This window comes from Galeopterus variegatus, unplaced genomic scaffold (assembly GCF_000696425.1).
Source record: "Galeopterus variegatus unplaced genomic scaffold, G_variegatus-3.0.2 Scaffold1274, whole genome shotgun sequence".
NCBI classification, from domain to species: domain Eukaryota; kingdom Metazoa; phylum Chordata; class Mammalia; order Dermoptera; family Cynocephalidae; genus Galeopterus; species Galeopterus variegatus.
Window position 1 is genome coordinate 13611 of NW_007727385.1, and position 2529 is coordinate 16139.

General features: G+C 41.3%; 1 protein-coding gene across 1 annotated transcript in view; it reads left to right on the top strand.

The window, feature by feature from the left end:
- The first annotated feature begins 170 nt into the window (after positions 1–170).
- MYH14 (myosin, heavy chain 14, non-muscle) overlaps positions 171–2529 on the top strand; it is a 53927-nt gene continuing 51568 nt past the window's right edge. The window contains exon 1 of the mRNA XM_008576024.1: positions 171–264. Within this exon, the coding sequence (XP_008574246.1) occupies positions 171–264 (94 nt within the window). The remainder of the gene's footprint in view (positions 265–2529) is intronic.

Sequence of the window (2529 nt, forward strand, 5' to 3'; positions counted from 1 at the left end):
TCCACATGGGATCCGAACCCTCGGCGGGAGCGCCGCCATGCTCCCAAGCGGTGCACTCTCCAGTGCGCCACTGGGCCGGCCCTTAAGTTAAATTTTTAAGGGTCTAGTGAAGACTGTGCATCAGGGTCCAGAGCCACCCCTGTAACTTCTCACCTTGCTTCCTTTCAGCCATGCTGCGGATGGTATCTGCGGTTCTCCAGTTCGGCAACATTGTACTAAAGACAGAACGGAACACTGATCAAGCCACCATGCCTGACAACACAGGTGCTGCCACCTAGCCTGCCTCCCAACAGCCTGGCCCTTGTGCAAGTCCAGCCCTCCTGAGGCCCCTGTTCCAGTAGAGAGCATCTCTGTCCCCAGCCTGGCCAGCCTGCCTGTGACCCAGGACCACTCTGATTTCCTGACCTCTGCTGAGTCTTTGCCAAAATCCACTCTACCACTCTTTTCCTGGTTCTAAAAAGCATGAGATCTGCTAAAAGTTTGAACAAAACCAGCACACCAAAGGGAAACAGCAGGATCCACCATCATCCCAGTCCCTCTGAGAAGCCACCATTAGCATGTGGTGTATCTCTTCCTGGCTTCTGGGCTCTGCATATATACACTTTTTTTTTTTTTTTTTGCTTTTCAAAAACAGAATTATAGTCAATATTTCTTTTTTAAAACCAGAACGGAAATAACTACGCTTCTTTATTATTATACAATAATACAAGCTGGAAGGGGAAAAATCTGGCAAGACAGAGAAGTATGAAGGAAGGAAGAAAATTACCCATAATCATACTCCCTAGAGATAATTACTACTCACATTTTGGGGTATTTCTCTCTGGGCTTTATTCTACGTCTATATCAACATGGATATAGATTGTCACAGAAATGAAATCATTCTTCCCCTGGAGTTAAGAGGAGCTTTCTGTCCAGATCATAAAATCCTATGGGCTCATTTTTAAAAGCTGCACAGCACAGAAAATATGAGGAAAGGGGTCATTCCCCACGATGCTGTCGATCAGCGATATTATCTGTGGCATTTAAGGGCTGTGTTCACAAACCCGGCAGGCATGCCATGCATGTGCATTTATTTATTCATTTTACAAAATCAGAGTCAAACCTTACAAAATGTTTCGAACCTGCTTTTTTCCTTTATGCATTGGGCGGGGGTAACTTTTCAGGTTATTAGCTCTACCAGGATTTCTTAATCTGGGGTCCGTGGGTAGAACTGTATATCCTTATCATTGGTCTCCTTTGAAATCCTGCATATTTTTCTTTTTATATTTGCAGATATTAATTGGGGAAGCAGTCCATGGGCTTCACCAGGTGGCAAAGGGCACATCAAAGGCTTAGAACCCTATGAACAATGTCCTGTTAATGGCTGTGTAGTACTCCAGGACACAATATCTGCTATTTTTTCAAGTCTTTTTTTTTTTTTTCTGTTCTTAAATGCTTCCCATGTAATGCAAAATCACTGCAAAAAATTAGAAACTGGAATTGCACACCTACCCAAAGGACAAATTTAAATTCTCATAACCTCACCTCTCAGAAATAATCCCTGTTGACATTTTGGTATATTTCCTTCTAGATGTGTTTCTTTTTAATTTTCTGCTGGGGCTGAGTTTTTTTTTTTTTTTTTTTTTAAAGATGACGGGTAAGGGGATCCCAACCCTTGACTTGGTGTCATCAGCACCACACTCTCCCAAGTGAGCTAACTGGCCATCCCTATATGGGATCTGAACACGTGGCCTTGGTGTTATCAGCACCGCACTTCCCCAAGTGAGCCATGGGCCGGCCCAGGGCTGAGTATTTTTAGTAGCTATTTTTTCATTATGGAAGTGATAGATGCTTGAAAAAATTTCTTTATTATCATTTTAATTAAGAGAAGAAAGAAGAAACGCACCTGCCCACACAGCCTCACCCCCATTTTCTGCAAAAACATCTGTTCAATATTTTGGCATCCAGGTATTTTTCTATGCAATTTTTTTCTCTACAAAAATAAGAAATATTCCATAATGTTTTGTAGCCTAGGTGTTTTCCTTTTAATATATTTTACTCTTTGTTCCATTTCATTAAATATATCCCCAATATTTTCTTGTAAAAATTTTCAAGCATATAGAAACGTTGAAAGGATTTATTTGGAGAACACGTTGTGTTTCTGTTTTCACCAAAGGTTTCCACCCTGGACTTTTTACTCTTGTTGTGATTGTAAGTGGTGCCTTTTTATTGATTTGTTTTAAATTTTCACCCTCTTTTCCACAATATAGATGAGCAATTAATTTTTAAATATTTATTTTGTGTTTGGCTACCTTAGTATGAATGTTTATTCCAACAGCTTTTCCCCCCAACATTTTATTATGAAGTTTTCAAGCACACAGAAAATCTGAAAGAATTCTACCGTAAGCACCCGGGCATCCACCACCTACATTCTTTTTTTTTTTTTTTTTTTGTCTTTTGTCTCTTTTTCCGTGTCCGGCAACGGATCGCAACCCTCAGTGTCGCCCCCGTACCGGACCGGGGACCGGCAACGGGATTGCAACCCTCGGC